The sequence below is a fragment of the Somniosus microcephalus genome, chromosome 8, assembly GCF_052327205.1.
Source record: "Somniosus microcephalus isolate GS21.2 chromosome 8, FLI_Smic_1.0, whole genome shotgun sequence".
Taxonomy (NCBI): Eukaryota; Metazoa; Chordata; class Chondrichthyes; order Squaliformes; family Somniosidae; genus Somniosus; species Somniosus microcephalus.
The window spans coordinates 38,323,375-38,341,335 of NC_140994.1; the positions used below are offsets into that span (position 1 = coordinate 38,323,375).

The 17,961-nt window shown below is 43.1% G+C and overlaps 1 protein-coding gene across 6 annotated transcripts in view; it reads left to right on the forward strand.

The window, feature by feature from the left end:
* plekha1b (pleckstrin homology domain containing A1b) overlaps positions 1 to 5,874 on the forward strand; it is a 95,391-nt gene extending 89,517 nt beyond the window's left edge. For 4 of the 6 annotated variants that reach the window (XM_085994591.1, XM_085994593.1, XM_085994597.1 and 1 more), the window contains one exon: positions 2,456 to 5,874. In XM_085994591.1, the coding sequence (XP_085850717.1) occupies positions 2,456 to 2,776 (321 nt within the window). In that variant the 3' untranslated portion in view covers positions 2,777 to 5,874. The remainder of the gene's footprint in view (positions 1 to 2,455) is intronic. The other 2 variants (XM_085994596.1, XM_085994595.1) reach the window with 1 other exon arrangement.
* The last annotated feature ends 12,087 nt before the right edge of the window (positions 5,875 to 17,961 follow it).

Consider the following 17,961-nt stretch of genomic DNA (forward strand, 5'->3'; position numbering starts at 1 on the left):
AAAGAACCCTCTTTACTTTATTCTGGTTTATTGATTTTTATCACTTACTTTCACATGATCTTCCTTGATTTCAGAAGGCAGAATAACACTTTACTAGACTGTGACTTGAGCTTTAACTGCTAAACAAATGTATTAAACAGTAAAATAATCTGAAGGTAGCAGAAACACACAGGATTTTATTGTAGTCTTTAAGTTCAACAGTCTCCTTGAGTAAATTGAAAGTAACAAATAATTGCAAACTGCTGCACTAAAGTATAATGCATATAATGGGTCATAATTTACTATCAAAATAACAATGAGGCTAATGGCGCTCGCCGTTATTTATGCGCAAATGCTACAGCAACTTCAGGCGAGGGCAGATGCGCAGTTAAACACAAATCCAAAAGTTGCTGTCTGAGATGTGCCACCCCACCATTAGCTTCACAAGAATGGCATCTCACTGTCTGGTTCACCATTGAAATGCATTGAACAGCGTGAAGTTGCTGTACTTGCGCGGTAGGTACAAACTAAACTCTTAACAGAAAGTTAATCTTGTCCATTTCGGTCTAAGTATCCTTTTTAACAAAGTGATGAGTATTAATTACTGTCAATCAAACTCTCTGGGACTGAAAGTTAACTATTACAAATGTGGAGTTTCATTCCTTCAGGTTTTAATTGCTGTTGGAGATTTTAACAATGTAAAATTTAAAATGAAATTTTTTTTTAACTTTTCCAAGCTGTCTCTTTTTCCATTCTCCCTTCATCCAATCTTTCTTTCTTGCTCTTTATTTCTCTTCCTGTACCTGATTTGGCATTGAATTCACCCACTCTGATTTACACATCCTTCTTAGTCCTTATGCTGTTAACTTCACAATCCTTCAATCTGATTGGTTAAGGAGATACACAGTTGCTTGTCCTGTTCACTCAGGCTCCAGATGCCCTGTTTCCCTCGCCACGATGTCATCAGCTCACACTTTCAGCAACTTGCCATTCAAAATTTTTTTTTTTAATTTTAAGCATGCAAGTGCAAATCTGACTAACGGTAGATGCTGTTGGAATCATTCCTGCAGCAAATGATGGCCCACTATTCTTGTATGGCAATTCTTTTTTTTCCCCTCACCAACCACTGAAGAACTCAGGATGACTTTCTTTGAAGGCTTTAAACAAGCTCTTCAGTTTGAACCAGAATTGCTGAGAAATACTTTCCCAAAAAAAAAACTTGGAGCAAGCAAATTTCAAAGAGCTACCAATTAAATATATATTAATTCGCAAAATACTGCAGGTGTTGGAATCTGAAATAAAAACAGAAAATGCTGGAAATACTCAGCAGGTCAGGCAGCATCTGTGGAGGTAGAAGCAGAGTTAACGTTTCAGGTCTGTGACCTTTTGTCAGAACTGGAATAAGTTAGAGATGTAACAGATTTTAACCAGGTGCAGAGGCAGGGGAGGAAAGAACAAAAGGGATGATCTGTGATAGGGTGGAAGGCAGGAGTAGTTAAATACTGCAAATGGGAATGGCAGAATCATTCACAGCTGCCATCTGGAAAAAATAGAGGCAGAGGTTATAGTCTGAAATTGTTGAACTCGATGTTGAGCCCAGAAGGCTGTAAAGTGCCTAATCAAAAGATGAGCTGCTGTTCCTCGAGCTTATGTTGAGCTTCATTGGAGCAGTGTAAGAGGTCGAGGGCGGCGAGGTCAGAGTGGGAGTGGAGCGGAGAATTAAAGTGACAGGCGATCGGAAGCTCGTGGTCACCCTTAGGGACTGAACGCGGTCACCCAATCTGCATTTGGTCTCCCCAGTGTAGAGGAGACCGTATCGTGAGCAGCGAATACATTATATTCATACCAGTCCCATTATATGTTTGAATTGAATGACTTGGCTCTCTCGGATACCTGAGTCAAACAACAATTGATTTGTAGCTATTGTAACAAAATAAGCTACAACATTTTATTTTCATGGAGTGAAGCTTTTTTTGACCATTTGGATACCATGAAAGAATGAAGCCAATACCATGATCTAGATTAGACAAAATGTTTAATTTTTGTCTTGCTTGTACTTTACACTAGAAATTTTGAGGAACCTCTGAACCAGTTTGACAGGTCAGGTGAAGGGTGTGAATCGCATGGCATGTCACTAATTTTACAAAATTAGCATCACAGGTCAACATAATTTTGGGGATCCTTTACAATTTTTATAAATAACTTTATTTTAGCATTGCCATAGATATTTAAACACATGCAAGTTTGTGTACCATCTAGCATATTTTTTCACTTGCGTGTCATAGGCTTTGGTCCTCTTTTGCTGCCTAAAATGCTTTGCTTCTCCTTTGACAGCACATATGCTTATTAACATCGTTGCTGATGCTTTGCTTTGTGGTTTTTTTCTGCTTTTGTTTTACAGAGAGTAAAATCTGACTCTGAAATACTGACATGCCACTAATGACCTTGTGTGTCTGACCAACAATCCTCTTTACAGGAGCCTTCTGACACTTCCACAGCAGAATCCAGAACTGTCTCAGCTTCCTCAAAAACACCAGCCACCTATAATCCCCTCATTGCCACCGCCAGCAGCACTGCAGACCACAATCTCCAACATAACCAGGAGAAGCGAGGACTTCACAAGTCTTCTACCTTGGCTCAGCCAGGGCACCACAAGATCCAGGCTGTCTCTACCCGAAAACCAGCTGCCAAAATGACAAAGGATGATTCAGTCCCTCAAGGTAAAAATGGCATGCAGGAGAGTTCTCCTGCTCCTGTGGATCTGGATGACGCCAGTCTTCCCGTCAGTGACATCTAATGGTGGAAGTTGATGGTAAAAGTCTTGTCATCCAAATCTGTATCGCACGTTTGAGATCTCTGATGGGAGTAGATAAGACAGGAAAAGGATTATTCTATTCTCACATTCAATACTTTGCTTCTAGATTCACCTCATTAGTCTACGTAGTGAAGTGCATCTGCTGAGATCTCTCTCTAGCAGATTCCGTGCTGTGGCATCCATGGAGAAATCTGGATCGATTTGGTGTTCAGTTATCTGCCTACCTTTTTAAAAAAAAAAAAAAAAACTTTGTGCCTGAAGAAGAGTGTGGTGTACCGTCCTGGTCCCAAAGATATTGCACCTTGTCACTAAACATACAAGTCGTTCTTTTATATATTCAGGTCAATGAGGGTTCCATTGTGAAAATCTTAAACCTTGTTTTCCTCAGCCTTGTCAGTTCCAGGTTGTACTGTGTATGATCCTTAACTTGTGGCCTGCGTGTTTTTAATGCACCAAAATCCCATATAGCTTAAAGTGCCTGTCTTTACTCTCTGGAACCAAGTTGTGTTCATATGTATCAATATTTGATCTATATTGCACGACATTACATTTTGTTTCCTTAAGTTCTTAACCTTTTTGAGTTCAACTGATGGAGAAAATAGTAAATGTAACTGTTTGATTGGACACAATTCAATGTTTAAATTGTTAGAATATTGCTGATCTTTTTTAATGGTTTCCTGTGCAATACTTATTTCACTAATTGTGAACTGCAGAACTTATTGGAGGCTTTTGATACTGTCACTAGGTGTAATATGAGCAGTGCTGCATTGAATCTTGTGATTTTTAAAATTTGTATAATTATGTACCCACAGGCAGAATGAAAGATAGGCAGATGTATTTTCCAGCTGTGTCTACCAAATATATTTCACCTTAAAATCTTTGGCGGGGGGAGGGGGGGGAAAGAGAGAGAGAATGTCTCACGCACAGAGAACATTCAGCTTAACTGCTGTTTCTAATTGGAACTTGAATAGCTGGAAAGTCTTGAAGGGACTCCTGGTCCGAGCACCAATAGAAATAGGGCCATTGTGCGCAGATTGAGTTCATAAATTTAAAATATCTTTATGGTGAAAATATGGTGGTCATTTGCAGAGATGAATTTTGTACATCTTTTAAACCCTATTTAATCAATATGTATGGAAATCTCAAGTTTTCACCCTTATTAAACCCCTAGTATTTCTGCAGTTTTTCTTATAGGATATACTTAGCATAATTTCCATCAGAATGTTTGGATTAAAATATTTATTTCATACATACTGTATACATATTCATACTGTATAAGAGTTGGCATTAAGTTTCATTATTTTCTATGGAAAATTAGTTTTGTTTTTGTACTGGTAGCCTTTTCTACTTTTACATCTGTCTCTTACCAGTTTGCTTATTTGTGCCAAATATTGATGAGCTATCTGGATCGGAATGAATTGACCCTAATGTCCTTTGGCTAGCACAACTTAAAGGAATACTCCTTTGCATGATCCGACAATGTCTTATCCTTGTGCATTTGTGTAAAATAGTTTGTGTCCAATTTGGGGTCACCATTGTTGCAATGCTGTTGAGGCCTGGGTGCTGAAATGTGATTATTTTCTGATTTGCCCTCCGCTACCACTGCTTCCTGCTGCTCCACTGAAAGTGATAAGCGGCGAAGAGTCCTGGATGCAAAGGCTGAGCTAAGACACGTCTATGTTTCAGCAATCCAACCTGGGAATTATCAGGAAGATGGCAGCCCCAGTGGAAGGCTGACTAATTGTAACTTTTTTTTGAAAGAAACAATTGAAATTCCTGGAGGGTACTTTTTATGTTACAAATTCTTGAAGATAAAGCATTGTTGGACCTTATCCTACCATGTTCCTTTAATCAATTAATTAACTTCTTGGTGTATTTTGATAAACAAAAATAATGGTAGCTTGAATGATTTTAATACTATAATTGGCTGCAATTTATTTACTATAGTTTTTAAAGAAAGTACATAATAGAATTGCTTAAAAGGTTTGTGCACAGAGTTATTAACAAATGTGGAGGACCTCTATAGAATGTTAGGGTTTGCCTAATTCAAACCGCTGGATAAATTGTTTTGCTAACTGTGATGTTACAGCACTTGAGGAATATATTTACTGACATGGATAGTTTCACATGCAGCAGCCTAACTCTCTTTGTATAAATATATCTTGGGTTTCTTTATTCATACACGCCTTAATTTTGCAGTTTGCTTAAGTTTATATTTGGCAAAAAAGAGTAAAAATACATTAATGCAGGGCTTTAGCTTTATCAGTCAGTGTAGTTGTGTCTCTATAGTAGTAACACAATTTTCTGTTAATGGTCGTCTGCAGTTTGTGTTGCAGAATAAATAGCTCAACTGCTCATAATTATTGTTAAATAGAGTCATCAAAACTTGTAGCACAGTACAAATCTCTCAGATGACCTCTTTTAAACTGAGAATGAAAGCACTCCTGACAACATTACCTTTTGAACACACTAAAATCTCTCTCTCCTGTCTTTTTTCACTGACACTGAAAATTAAGTAATTTTTAAACCAGAATGTTTCCACCAAAAAGGAACAAAAACTCGATAGAAAGAATAGAGATGATTTATTATCTGATTATTTTTCTTTTCCACATATGGAAATGTATTGTGTGACTAGCTAGAACTATTTCAGAAACCTGTGGGAGAAATTACCTGTAGTACCTGTAAAATCTTGATATATTTAGTTCAATATTTTTATTTTTGTAATTGTAAATTTGCTAAGCTTATTGGCATTGGTACTGCTTCTGACATTGCATGTGCTATTGCTGTGTACTTGAAAACATTCTTTGCAAATGTATGGATTGGGTGAAAGTATTGATCGCATTTACACTATCGTGGGGGACTATATTCAACTACTGGTGAACTGAAAATATCTAATTTCTTGAGTTGGAAAAATGTGTGTTTCTGATTTAGTCTGCTAACAAAAGCTTTTATTTATCTTTGCTGAACTTTTTATATAATTCTATAAAAATGTTTAAATTATTTTTGAAGGTTATGTAAGGACTGTCCTGAATGATGTTTGTTCACCTAAGACAATAAAGAACTACATGATGATTTTTATACCTTTTTTGTTTTCTTTCTAAACTAAGTGTTCGAATGCTTAGCCATTGAGTAATTTCTATTTATATCTGAAGCACACGTTAAAGAAGGAAAGACTTGCATTTATACAATGCCTTTCACGACCTCAGGACATCCCAAAGCGCTTTACAGCCAATTAAGTACTTTTAAAGTGTAGTTACTGTTGTAATATAGGAAATGCGGTAGCCAAATTGCGCTTAGCAAACTCTCTCAAACAGCAATGTGAAAATGACCAGATAATCTGTTTTTGTGGTGTTGATTGAGGGATAAATATTGGCCAGATGGGATAACTCACTTGCTCTTCTTCGAAATAGTGCCATGGGATCTTTTACATCCACCCGAGAGCAGATGGGTCCTCGGCTTAACGCCTCATCCGAAATGCAGAGGTGACATATTTTGGCAGAATGTGACACACATTCCTGGCGCTGATTTAAGGGCTGCAAAGTTTCATTCACCTTGCCACTTACTTGAAGTTTGCAGGTAACATTAGTACTCATTTCCCTAGTGTTCGTTTCTTCCACCAATCCCAGGTTATGGTGAAGCTCCTCACGGTCAAATAACAAGAGTGCATTTCATCTCTGGTTAGGATTGATCGCTCCAAAATATTCAAACAACCGTTTTTGGAAGGTGAATTCAAACAAATGTATAGGTTATGTATAAAGTTACAGCTTGGAACATTTGAAAATTTTGTCTCATTCTTTTACAATTTATTATTGTATAAATACTTAGAACATTTGTATTAAAATAACCTGGTTAATGCCTTTTTTATATGTGCAAACAGAAGAATTGAACATGCCAAGTGTATGATACTCATACAGCCCATTTTCCAAAGACAACTCAGTTATTTGTTTCCTATGTTGCAAAGACCCAAGGCAAACCAATGGCCAAACATTAGACAGTTAAGTGAGTGGTTGAGTGCATTTCCCTCAAGGAAGAAAGCCAGCAACAGATTAAATAGCACACCACCTGCTCCATGGCTGCATCCAGGGCATTTCTTTAATCAGATTTCAGTTGATGGTATTTACAAAATTTCTTTGTGGAATAAGCCTCCACACATTATTGTCTTGACTGCCGCAGACTATAAAAATCTGTGGCGGATATGTCTGGCCAGCTGGTTTTATGACTGCCCATGCAGGAACCACCCCTCTCTTAAATTGTTCAACTTGGTTTGCTACGTCGCCATGTTACGTGGCGGATATGTGATCCACACACCGTGATCCCACCCAACCATTCGTGCAGACCCTGCAACTTCATTGACATATTAGGGTTCAGGGTATTGGTTTAGGTCAAAATGAGCTGATGCAACGGAGCAGGCTTCATATGAAACGAGAGTAAAGACTATGAGGTACCATCTATGTATACATTGGCCCAGAAATTCGGGTCGGGGGCTTCCCGCGGGTGCAAGCCCCCAACCTGCACTTGCCTTGCGTGCCGGCCGTTGAGCTGTAGGCCCCTGTGGAATTGCGATCTTGAGCCTCCTCCAACTGCTGGCGCGCAGTGCTTGCGTATCCCAGGGGCGAAGTTAGTTCAATGTGTCCCCTGGGATCACGTGGGCCATGGAGAGCCAATGGTAGCAGGGAATGCTTCATTCATAAGTTTGACGGGAAGACCTGTCAAACTTATAAATACTATAAGCCCCAAAACATCACTAAATCTTGAAATAATTTTTTTTTTTTTAATCACTTTTTAAATAAACTATAAATTACATGAAATAACTAAAGGGAGGAGGTCCAGCATCTCGTGAAGTGGTGTGCCGATAACAACCTGGCCCTTAACATCAAGAAAACCGAAGAAATCATTGTGGACTTCAGGAAGTCTAAAGGCAGAAGTCACACCCCCATCCACATCAATGGGGCTGTGGTGGAAAGGGTGGACAGCTTTAAGTTCCTCGGAGTCCACATTACGGAAGACCTCTCCTGGTCCCTCAATACCTCCTCTCTGGTGAAGAAGGCCCAGCAGCGCCTATATTTCATAAGGAGACTGAAGGGATGTAACCTGTCACCCCTGATCCTCTCTAACTTTTACCGCTGCACAATAGAGAGCATCCTGACGAACTGTATCACAGTATGGTATGGCAACTGTAGCTACTATGACCGGAAAGCCCTGCAGCGGGTAGTCAAAACTGCCCAACGCATCACTGGCACCCGGCTACCGACCATAGAGCACATATACCAGAAACGCTGTTTACGGAGGTCACGGTCCATCATCAAGGACCCTACCCACCCCAGCCACAGTCTGTTCGCCCTCCTGCCATCTGGGAGACGCAACAGATGCATTCGCACCCGTACGACCAGATTTAGGAACAGCTTCTTTCCCAGGGCTGTCATCCTACTGAACTCCACAAATAAACTCTAAAGCCTGCACATCTGCCCATGCACTTTATTATGTTTATGTTAATGTATTACAAGCCAAATGTATGTTGAATGTTTAAATGTCTTAATCTAAATGTACACTCTTGGGAGCCGCAAGCCTACTTGTGCACTAACAATGACAATAAAGTTGATTATGATTATTTTAAACAATAATTTAAATTTTTGAATTTTTTTATTTTCTAACGGGGCTAAAAATAAACTTACATTTCTTTAAAGTATTAAATAATAAACCTGTGGAGAAAATGTTTTAATTTTAATTAATTCACCACTTACCCTGTAAAAAGCAGGCCTTGTGACTGCTTTTTAACATGTCTAACGTCTGGAGACTTACCCTCCCGGGAAAACAGGCAAAAAAAACATAAGTTCGATGAGCACGCGCAGCCTCTCCTGCGCACGCGTTCGACCTCTGAACCCCTTTCAGGGGAACGGAAGTGCCGGTTTCCCGCGCATGCGCAGCGCATGCAGGAAACCGACACTTCCATTGGGCTTACAGGTGAGTACCCCGTGCGTACTCGCCCGTGGAAACCCGAATTTCTGGGCCATTGTATTTTATGTGCACGCTAAGCATGTGGTATTTGCAAAACTATCTGAGGGAGTCTTAAATTCCCACATTACAACAGTGACTCCACTTCAAAAGTACTTAATTGGTTGTAAAGCGCTTTGAGACGTCCAGTGGTCGTGAAAGATGTTATGTAAATGCAAGTCTGTCTTTCCTTAGTTAGTGTGTGGCAAATGCATATCATTCACAGAATGAAGACCTTACAATCTGCATACATGTCATATAAATCATTAGGTGAAGCACAGTGATGGGTTAAAAAGCATAAGTATGGAGTGAGAAATATTCAAGGAATCTCAGTAGATATGCATCACAATGTGAGTTTCAAGCTGTCATTTGAAGACAGAATATAGATCAAATCAATGGTGGGAAGCTAAAAACAAGTTGCTGAATTAGTGATATTTAGTGTACAGCCTGCTGCAGTAGACAACAGGTCTGCTGCACTTAAGTGCTTTTCTCCCCATAATGTGAACTGCTGAGTATAATGACAGTGCACAAATTTGCCCCAGATCGAGTTGGATTTGTGGGCTATTTGTCCAAAATTTTTAACCTTTTAATCAATATGCAGACATTTATTGCTGTTAAATGGAATTTGAGAACCCTGCTGTATTCAATAGATCTGCATGAATGAAGCAGGCGCATAGGATCAACTTTAAAAATAAAACAATGATAACAATAGTGTTGATTAAGTTAACAAATAAAACATTTATAAAGATTGTGAGGTTAAGTTGTAGTGGAAGGAAGTTGAATCTATAAAATTGTAGTGAAGTCTGGATAACTACTTCAATTCTACCTTTCAAGCTAAAAATTTATATTAAATATGAAAATAGAGTCCAAAATGCACCAAATATTGCTAACAATCACATTTTATAAAGTGAGCAGACCCCAGAAAATAAATCTCCACCTTAAACAGCATCGTCCTTTAGGTTTATTTCTGCAGAAATAAACCTAAAGTACAAGTGATGGAATGTCAGGTATACACGAAGTTTAAGTTATGGTCAGCTTGAACCCCATGGCCCTTTTAGTGTAACTACAGCCCTGATTTTACAATCTCACCAAAATTCGGGCAATGCATGCCCATGTCACATCTGTACCATTGCCAGTACTGTGGGAATGTAGGTCCATGCTGGATTTTGCAATGCGAATCCCTCTTAATTTAAAGAGGTTACTAACAGTAAAAGCTTGCCCAGAAAACCTATCTTATGGCACACATGGCTGGAGAGAGTAAATCCAGTGAGGCATCAGCTCTTACATAAGAACATAAGAAATAGGAGCAGGAGTAGGCCAATCGGCCCCTCGAGCCTGCTCCGCCATTCAATAAGATCATGGCTCACCTGATCCTAACCGCCAATCTACTATCACAGAACCATCTCCTGAATCTAACAGAATTTGACACTAAATAGGAGCAGGATCAGGCTACACAGCCCCTGGGCCCGCTCCGCTACCCACAGGGCCATGTCCGATCCGAACCTAGACTCATGTCCAAATTCCTGCCCGCTCCTCGTAACCCTTAATTCCCTTTACTTCTAGGAAACTGTCTATTTCTAACGTTTTTGGTAAATCTTATGTTATTTTTAAAAGAGAAACTAAGGAGAGTAGTTTGAGCTGCAAGCAGTGAAAGAATGGCTGGCAGATCCCTGAGATGAAAACAATTAGTCCCGCCCACACACACACTTACTACCTTGAAAGATGAAAGTGAAAGTACTTATAAAACGTTTTTGGTAAATCTTGTTATTTTTAAAAGAGATACTAACTTTCAAAGTAGTTTGAGCTGGAAGCTGAAGTCCTGGCACTGAAACAATGGCTGGCAGATCCCCGAGATGAAAACGATTAGTCCCGCCCACACACACACACACCGATTGGCCAACCATCAGGGGACCGTACTATAGGATTGGTCAATCGTGACGGCACAGGATTGGTCGAACCTTGACGTCAGTCAATCAATGTTAGCAGATAGAGTTTAATTTTGAAGGTTTTTTGCATGAGGCGCGACAATTTTCGTTCGACCGAAAAGTAAATACGCTTACCAGCGTCCCGGAAGCGTAAGCTTTCTTTGGAGGTAACGCGCGCGTAGGTACGCGGTATAACTTTCGAGCGCATAGCCGGACAGATGCACACCCGAGGACCGACAGACAGATCGACCGCTTTATTATATATATATACTAGCTGAAGTGCCCGGCGGTGCCGAGGCTTTTTCGAGGGCATGTTGTTGGAAGAGAGAGAGCGACTGGGGGGAAGAGAGAGAGCGACTGGGGGGAAGAGAGGGAGGAGAGGGAGGGGGGAGGGAGGAGAGGGGGGGGGGGAGAGGGGGGGAGGAGGGGGGAGGAGAGAGGAGGGGGGGAGAGTCCCCGAGTCCCCTGATCCCTGTCCCCCCAAACTCCCGAGCCCCCTGATCCCCACCCCCCGAACTCCCGAGGTTGGCCCCCCCCACCAACCAAGCACCGAACTCCGGAGGCGCGATCTTCCGAGCACCGGCCTCCCGAGCTGGCTTCAAGATTGCGGCTGTGCGAGATGGCCAGCGGGCCCGGTTGCCAGGGTAACGCTTGATGCTCACCAAGCCCCGCACCCCGGCCGAGCCAGAGAGAGAGACGCCGCGTCTCAGCTGCTCCTGCTGCGCGCGCGTGCGTGCGCACGCGCACCCTTTAGTAAGGTAGCGGCGCTGGGCTGAGGCCCGCCCCGCCAGCCTTCGAGTGGGGCCGGGAGGTGCCTAGCTCGGGTGTGGGTGCGGAGGAGAGGCCGAGGCTTCGAGGCCTACCTGGAAAAACGGGGAAAGGTAGGAAAATTAATGAGATTAGATATAAGTTAATGACTTTCTAAATCATTTAAAAAAAAAAAACTGTGTTTTAAAAGCAACGTTTTTTATAAAGACGCAGAAAGCGGGAAAAAGGAAAAGTTTGGAATCAAGATGGCGGCGACTCACCTCGGTTCAGAACGATAAGGCCCGCCCACACACGCACCGATTGGCCTGGCGGCACACGCCAGCAACCCGGCGTACGATTGGTCGAGCTCGAGGTCACTCTGTCGCTAATGAGCGGATAATGAGATGCTAATGAGCGGAATGTTAAGGTTTTTCGGATACCGCGGGCGCGATTTTAGCCCGGCCGAAACGTAAATACGCTTAAAACCGTTTTGGAAAGGTAAGCTTTCTTTCGATTTAACGCAGGCGTAGGTACGCCCTGTAACTTTCGAGCGCATAGCCGCCCAGACGCACACCTGCAGACAGACAGACAAGGACAGACAGACAGAAGGACAGACAGATCGACCGATTTATATATATAGATAGATAGATAAAAACTCTTACTATCTGTTTTTATATTTTTTGCTAATTTACTTTCATAATCTATCTTCCCTTTCTTAATCAATCGTTTTGTTATTTTTTGCTGTCTTTTAAAGTTTTCCCAATCCTCTATCCTCCCACTAGATTTGGCTACCTTATATGCCCTTGTTTTTAGTCGAATACTATCCTTAATTTCTTTACTTAGCCATGGATGGCTGTCTTTTCTTTTACACCCTTTTCTTCTCAGTGGAATATATATTTTTTGGAAGTTGTAAAATAACTCCTTAAATGTACACCACTGATCATGTATCGTCTTACCCTTTAATCTATTTTCCCAATCCACTCTACTCAATTCTGCTCTCATACCTTCATAGTCTCCTTTATTCAAGCTTAGCACGCTTGTTTGTGATCCAACCTTCTCACCCTCTAATTGAATATGGAATTCAACCATGTTATGGTCACTCATTCCAAGGGGATCTTAAAGGACTGCAGCTCACCATAAAAGGAAAGTCATGAGGGCAGAAAGGTGGAGTAATTATTCAAAATGGCATAGCAGAGATATGGGCAACGCTGACTCCCTCTGAAGCTGAAGATTTGGAGGTCTTGCTGCAAGAGGTCTATCAAAGGATGATTGCTCTATTTGGGGGTGAAGACTACCCTCAAGTAAAAGCACAGGTTTCAGCTGCATGAAGGCATGTCATTAACCTAATCAATGAAGTCACCAGGTCGCTCATAACTGGATGCACATAAAGAAGTTTGCTGGTATGGGAGCAAGGCAAAGGTGAGTGTACTTTACACTTGTGCCTTAGTTACTTGTAGGTTCATCAACCATGGCATTAAGGGACTACTTGAAGAACTGCACAACCATTGACCTTTTGCATATAATCTTTCACTACTTAAGTTGTTCAGCTTTTGGTAGTTTTCTAGGTTAACGTGTATGTCTTTCACGTCCTTCACAGTAATGTAAATTATGTACGGTCTGTAGGGAGCAGCTGCCTAATAGATCTAGTGGCCTTTTGTCATCACATACTTCATATTACTGTTGTGCTGCGTTCTATGATAGTTTCACAGACTTGAATCAAGCCAATTCTGTATTGAGGGTATTTGCAGCTGCTTTTAATAACAAAGGTCAATAATGATCAAAGTGCTCAGAGGTTGAAAATGAACAGTAAAGATGTACCAAGCCATTGGTTGAAATTAAAGTGGGCACACCATGTGCATATTTAGTGTCCTTGCAGTGTTTAATGTGTCAAAGAAAGCAGCAGTGACATCTTGTGGTTAGACGAGGAACATAGTAACTCTGACTTGATTATTTTGTATCAATAGATTTTTTTAAATTATGTTTTCACCACTTCTATTAGTACAATTTGACTTGTCTTTAAGTTCTACTATCACATGTTGGAATTTGAATAGTAATTCATGAATATTTTCCAACTTGGAAAAGATGTTACAAATTACATAAACATTTCTAAAATCAAAAATCTAATCTATATTTGAATACAACTATTAGGGGATATTGTATTGAGGTTTACCATTTACCTTTCCATTTATAGTGATGGTCCTATTTAAAGAAATTAGCAAAGTCAGTGTTAATATGAGCATAATACAGTACTGCAGAGTTTTAACCTGTAGGATTTGTATTGGTTATACAGTATTATGTGCAACAACAACTTGTATTTATATAGTGCCTTTAATGTAGTAAAATGTCCCAAGGCACTTCACAGGAGTATTAAAAGACAAAAAAAAAATTGACACAGAGCCACAGAAGGAGAAATTAGAGCAGGTGACCAAAAACTTGGTCAAAGAGGTAGCTTTTAAGGAGCGTCTTAAAGGAGGAAAGAGAGGTTGAGAGGCGGAGGGTTTTAGGCAGGGAATTCCAGAGCTTAGGATCAAGGATCGCAAGCTTAATCAACTCTTGGACACCAACGCCCCTCCGGAACCTTCTTCCCCTTCACTTTCCTCTGACCCCCCTTCTCCCAATCTCACCCCCTGCCACATTTTCACTATCCCCTCTGACCTTCCACTCTCTGACCCCGAATGATCAGTCCTCAGCAAAGGCCTGAGCTTCATCCCCTTACACCCCCACCTCAATGAATTTCGAGCTTGGCACGATGTTGAGCTCTTTTTCCGCTGCCTTCATCTCCGTGCCCACTTCTCTGGCCAGGACTCTTCCCCCCGCACGACTGACCCTTTCTCCCGCTTGCAGAATTCCCGTTCTATCTGGACCCCTCCCCCTGGCCTCTTACCCTCTCTAGATCTTTTCATCGCTAACTGCCGCCGTGACATCGGCCGTCTCCATTTCTCTGCTCCCCTCACTCACTCCAACCTACCTCCCTCTGAACTTGCAGCACTCCATTCTCTTAGATCCAACCCTGACATTGTCATTAAACCCGCTGACAAGGGTGGTGCTGTTGTTGTTTGGCGAACTGACCTCTACCTAGCGGAAGCTGAACGCCAACTCTCCGACACCTCCTCCTACCTCCACCTGGACCATGACCCCACTACCGAACATCAAACTACCGTTTCCAAGACACTCACTGACCTCATCGCCTCTGGAGATCTTCCCCCCGCGGCCATCAACCTCATAGTTCCCCAACCCCGCACAGCCCACTTCTACCTCCTTCCCAAGATCCACAAACAGGACTGCCCTGGTAGACCCATCATTTCAGCCTGTTCTTGCCCCACGGAACTTATCTCTTCCTATCTCGACTCTAGCTTTTCTCCCCTTGTCCAGTCTCTTCCCACCTACATCCGCAACTCTTCGGACGCCCTCCGCCACTTTAACAGTTTCCAGTTTCTTGGCCCCAACCGCTTTCTTTTCACCATGGACGTACAATCCCTCTACACCTCCATCCCCCACCAGGATGGCCTGAGGGCGCTCCATTTCTTCCTTGAACAGAGGCCCGACCAGTCCCCATCCACCACCACCCTCCTCCACCTGGCTGAACTTGTTCTCTCATTGAACAACTTCTCCTTTAACTCCACTCATTTCCTCCAAATCAAAGGTGTTGCTATGGGTACCCGCATGGGTCCTAGCTATGCCTGCCTTTTCGTGGGATATGTGGAACACTCTTTGTTCCAATCCTACTCAGGTCCCCTCCCTCACCTCTTTTTCCGATACATTGATGACTGTATCGGTGCCGTTTCCTGCTCTCGCCCCGAACTAGACAATTTCATTCATTTTGCCTCCAATTTGCACCCTTCCCTCACCTTCACATGGTCCATCTCTGACTCTTCCCTTCCTCGACTTCTCCGTCTCCATCTCTGGGGATAGGTTATCGACCAATATTCACTACAAGCCCACTGACTCCCACAGCTACCTGGACTACACTTCCTCCCACCCCGCCTCCTGTAAGGACTCTATTCCATTCTCCCAGTTTCTCTGTCTCCGCCGTATCCGCTCCGACGATGCCACCTGCCACGCCAGTGCTTCCGACATGTCTTCCTTTTTCCTCAACCGAGGATTCCCCTCTACCATGGTTGACAGGGCCCTCGACCGTGTCCGTTCTATCTCCCGCACTTCTGCCCTCACCCCTGCCCCTCCCTCCCAGAACCACGATAGGGTTCCCCTTGTCCTCACCTTTCATCCCACCAGCCTCCACATTCAACGGATCATCCTCCGCCATTTCCGCTACCTCCAAAGTGATCCCACCACCAAACGCATCTTCTCCTCCCCTCCCCTTTCAGCATTCCGTAGGGACCGCTCCCTCCGAGACACCCTTGTCCACTCCTCTATCACCCCCAACAACCCTTCCCCCTTCGCCTGGCACCTTCCCGTGCAAGCGCAGGAGATGTAACACCTGCCCTATACCTCCCCCCTTCCCACTGTCCAGGGCCCCAAACACCCTTTCCAGGTGAAACAGCGATTTACTTGTACTTCTTGCAATCTGTATTCGCTGCTCACGATGCGGTCTCCTCTACATTGGGGAGACCAAACGCAGATTGGATGGCCGCTTTGCGGAACACCTCCGTTCAGTCCGTAAGGGTGACCCCGAGCTTCTGGTCGCCTGTCATTTTAATTCATCGCTCCATTCCCACTGGGACCTCACCGTCCTTGGCCTCTTGCATTGTTCCACGGAAGCTCAACGTGAACTCGAGGAACAGCACCTCATCTTCCAATTAGGCACTTTACAGCCTTCCGGACTCAATATCGAGTTCAATAATTTCAGACCATAACCTCGGCCCCTATTACATTTTTACTTATATTTTTTTCCACCCCTTTGTTTTGGGTTTTCCCTTCCTCCCCCCCCCCCCTTTCCTTTTTTTTCTCTCTCCCACATGGCAGCTGTCTCTCTTTCTGCCAGTACACTTCACACCTAATCTGAGCCATCTTTTGTCTCCACTTGTCCTATTACCATCTCGTCTGGTTTTGAATACCTCTTAATGTCTCTTCTATCGCAGCCCTGCCTTCAATCTATTTCATTTCCTTTCCAGTTTTGAAAAAGGGTTAGACCCGAAACGTTGACTCTAATTTCTCTCCACGGATGTTGCCTGGCCTGCTGAGTTTTTCCAGCATTTTCTGTTGTTATTTCAGAGCTTAGGGCCTAGGCAACTGAAGGCACGGCCACCAATGGTTGAGCGATTATAATCAGGGATGCTCAAGGGCAAAATTAGAGGAGCGCAGATATCTCGGGGGTGGGGGTTGTGGGGCTGAAGGAGATTACAGAGATAGGGAGGGGCGAGGCCATGGAGCGATTTGAAAACAAGGATGAGAGCTTTGAAATCGAGTCGTTGCTTAACCAGGAGCCAATGTAGGTCAGTGAGCACGGGGGAATGGGTGAACAGGACTTGGCATGCGTTAGGATATGGGCATCCGAGTTTTGGATGACCTCAAGTTTACGTAGGGTAGAATGTGGGAGGCCAGCCAGGAGTGCGTTGGAATAGTCAAGTCTAGAGGTAACCAAGGCATAGGTGAGGTTTTCAGCAGTGGATGAGCTGAGGCAAGAGCGGAGATTGGCGATGTTACGGAGGTGGAAATAGGCATTCTTTGTTATGCTGTGGATATGTGGTTGGAAGCTCATTTCCGGGTCAAATATGACACCAAGGTTGCAAACCGTGTGCTTCAGCCTCAGACAGATGTTGGGGAGAGGGATGGAGTTGGTGGCTAGGGAACAGTGTTAGTGGCGGGGACTGAAAACAATGGCTACGGTCTTCCCAATATTTAAATAAAGAAAATTTCTGCCCATCCAGAACTGGATGTTGGACAAGCAGTCTGACAATTTAGAGACCGTGCAGGGGTTGAGAAAAGGGGTAGTGAGGTAAAGCTGGGTGTTGTCAATGTACATGTGGAAACTGATGCTGTGTTTCTGGATGATGTCGCCAAGGGGCAACATGTAGATTAGGAATAGGAGGGGGCCTAGGATAGATCCTTGGGGGTCACCAGAGGTAACGATGCGGGAGAGGGAAGAGAAGCCATTTCAGGTGATTCTCTGGTTACGATTAGATAGATAAGAATGGAACCAGGCGGGTGCAGTCCCACCCAGCTGGGCCACAATGGAGAGGCATTGGAGAAGGATGGAGAGGTCAACTGTGTCAAAGGCTGCAGACAAGTCAAGAAGGACGAGGAGGGATAGTTTACCTTTGTCGCAGTCACAAAGGATGTCATTTGTGACTTTGAGAGCCGTTTCAGTACTGTGACAAGGGTGGAAACCTGATCGGAGGGATTCAACCATGAATTGCGGGAAAGATGGGAACAGATTTGGGAGGTGACAACACGTTCAAGGACTTGAGTGGAAAGGGAGGTTGGAGATGGGGCAGTAGTTTGCAAGGACGGAGGGGTCAAGGGTTGGTTTTTTGAGGAGGGGTAATGATGTCAGATTTGAGGGAGAGGGGGACAGTACCTGAGGAGAGAGAACCATTAACAATG